Source organism: Monosiga brevicollis, genomic scaffold (assembly GCF_000002865.3).
Source record: "Monosiga brevicollis MX1 MONBRscaffold_68 genomic scaffold, whole genome shotgun sequence".
Classification (NCBI taxonomy): Eukaryota; class Choanoflagellata; order Craspedida; family Salpingoecidae; genus Monosiga; species Monosiga brevicollis.
Genome location: NW_001865101.1, coordinates 1 through 2,953, shown reverse-complemented (window position 1 = coordinate 2,953; position 2,953 = coordinate 1). Strand labels below are relative to the sequence as shown.

General features: G+C 54.9%; 1 protein-coding gene across 1 annotated transcript; it reads left to right on the top strand.

The window, feature by feature from the left end:
- Window positions 1-1,264: 1,264 nt before the first annotated feature.
- MONBRDRAFT_30554 (uncharacterized protein) lies at window positions 1,265-2,098 on the top strand (the record flags this gene model as incomplete). Its single annotated transcript, XM_001751002.1, has 1 exon — window positions 1,265-2,098. One exon carries the CDS (start codon window positions 1,265-1,267, stop codon window positions 2,096-2,098), a length of 834 nt encoding a protein of 277 aa, XP_001751054.1.
- Between the last annotated feature and the right edge of the window lie 855 nt (window positions 2,099-2,953).

Genomic DNA, 2,953 nt, shown 5'->3' with positions numbered 1-2,953 from the left:
GGTGATGATACTCAAAGTAGAAAGAGAAAGGTAACCACGGGGCGCTTTGGGGGAAAATACCCCGAGGCGGCTCGAGCCCCCAGGTGAGGGCAGGCGGTCAGCGTCAAAGCGCTTCCGTCCACAAGCCGTCGAGTGTGGCGTTTCTTTTTTTTGGGGGGGAGGGGGTTTGTTTTGATTGTACCAGAGGGGGATCTCGGCTCAAGGCAGGCATAGAGGCAGAGGGCGTTGGTGGGCGGCTCTGTGTGAGAGTGTGTGGGAACCGTGATACACGAGAGCATTGCTCGCGCCTGTACCACCCAATCACGAGAACCACCCACCATTATAAGACAGATGGCGTTTACAGCCACACGGCGACCACGTCAGATGACGCTCCGCATGATGTGTGGGGCAGTGTGCGAGCAGTGGTCGCATCAAGTCGTAAGAGTTCCAAAAGCCGTGAGTTGCGCTGCTGCTGATTGTTGTGACCGAACACAGCAACCCATTCGTGCCCGGGCGTCGTGGGACGGCCGTCAATATGTGATACACAGAGACGAATTCGTCGACCGGTGATCCACTCACAATTGCAGAATCAAGGCCAATTCTGTCACCACAACAAATTCATTTGCTAAGGGCCATTAAATTTTCTTTTTTGATGATGGGAATGCTCATATGATTGCAGGCCACCCTCCACTTTGTGCTTTTGGGCATGCTGTTCGGGTTTGTTGCTTTGGCCTCGGTGCCTTTGCTCTGGAGTTGTTGTCCCTAGAGTGTTCGCTATGCTTGACATGACATTGTATCCTCATTCGCCGTGCGTCTATCACCGTGACCGACACGGCTCTGGCATTGTTCTACTCGTCTGATGTCGATACCCAAATGAGAATCCAAACCAGCCACCACTTCCCTAAACAACGGTCACGCGCAATGTTCCACGGCAGATGAAATGCGAAGCATCATAACAACATGTCAGCGTCGACAAGCAGACCATACCGGAGCGGCGGTGGCACGCAATCAAACAAACTGCCAGTATAACCATCGATCCGAGGGTGATAGAGGGTGACAAGGTCCTCTCACCCATCCGCCGAGACATCGCCGAAACTATCGACGCGCATCGCTTGGATCATTGTCAGACAGATCAGCTCATTGTCAGAATGTCAGATAACAATGTCATCATTTTGATGTCACGTCGTGTGGCATTCACAAGTTGGCGGCGAGAACGACGACGGGGAGGGGCAGGGCAGGCGTCGGTGCAAGGCGAGGGGAAGAGTCGTCTTGCATTGAGCTGGACATGGACCAGGTGGTGCGGGGCAGCGAGGCCGGCAAAGGTGATGATGGGAATGCTGTCACGCAGCCAATGCCGACACCGGCACCCTACACGAGCGTGGACGAAGTGATGCTGCCTGCTCGCTTGCAGGGCCGGAATAATGTTTACTCGGGCTGCAGTTGCACGGGGCCTTGTGCGCCGGAGACCTGTTCGTGCCTTTGTAATGGACGAGCGCGCTACTACGAGTGCAACGACAATTGTGCCTGTGACGTAGCTACATGCCGTGCTGGCCGTACCACACAACAACCGACGGCGCTGGATATTCGTCTCGTGTGGACTTCAGAGCGGGGACATGGGCTCCTAACCGGCACTCGCATCCCCGTCGGTACCTATGTGGGGCATTATACCGGCCAGCTTGTGAATGTTGCCACCGCCCGAGCCCGAGATTCTGCTGCAGACGCAGTCAGTCCCGTGCACACCTACCTTCTCGTTCTGCGCGAGCACACGCAACGCGGCGTTCTCACCACGGCGGTCGATGCCAAAGAGTACGGCAATCTCACACGCTTCATCAATCACAGCTGTGCGCCAAACCTTGAGCTGCGGCCCGTTCGGCTTGGCTTTGTACCACGCCTGGCCTTTTTCGCCCTCACCGACATTCCTGCGGAGACGGAGCTCACCTTTGACTACGGCGGCGCGCCACCAAGCGCCAAAATTGCCACCACATTACCTGCAGATACCGACACGGGCGCCCCACGTCACAAACGCCACGTTACGGCCCCCGAGTTGGCCTTGAGCGCCAAGCCCTGCCGCTGTGGTGCTCCAACTTGCAGAGGCTTTCTACCACTCACCATCTGGTAACACCGCCTCCACCCCCCTCTTTTGTTGATGAATGGCACGCGTCAATATTCTAACGCTCCTTCAAGTCGACTCTTTTCCTTTCTCATCCCCGAGAGCCACTTTCACGCCTCTGACCCAGCGCCCAGCCGCATGCATGCCGCGCATCTTTCGAAGAGCACCACAGTCAATGGGGTTGCTGTTATTCCTATTACATGTATTATTATACTTATCATTATCCGGCTTGAGGCCATCTCTGCCTTATAAATATAAAGTATTTTACTTCTAAATCAGAGCTACAACAACGTCATCAACTTTTTTGGTTTTCAAATTTATTTTATTTTATTTTTCTGTTCGAGATGACCTCGTTGAGCGACGCCCTGCCCGCCGGCGGCGGCGGTGGAGGCGGCGGCGGTGGTGGCAGCAGTGGAGGATGGGGGTTGACACCACAATCTATGCAAAGTATGAGATTGTGCTGGGGGTGTGGTTGGCTCTTGCATGCGTTGAGGCTTGATCTATGACGAATGACGGGCCGCGGGGGCCGGGCGGGGAGGAAGCCTACGATTTGGCTGGCCAAATTTTCTGGAGAGGCGATGGCTTGCACTGAGAAGAAGGCCAGGGCTTGATAGAGAGAGGAGCTTGATGGCCAACTCACGATTGCAATGGCTGTTTAGATGAAGAAGAACGTCGGTTTCGACAAGAGATGCGCGTGCGCGACATATCCATCATTTCAACGAGCATGCGATCCCTTCCGAGCCCCCACGTCGTGCGTTTGTGGCCCGAGCCATACTGCGTGGCAGAGCGCCTTGATTGCAAAGNGCATATCTCACTCTTTCTGTTGCACTGGCACCTAATTCAAACCAGGTTTATGAAATTGCT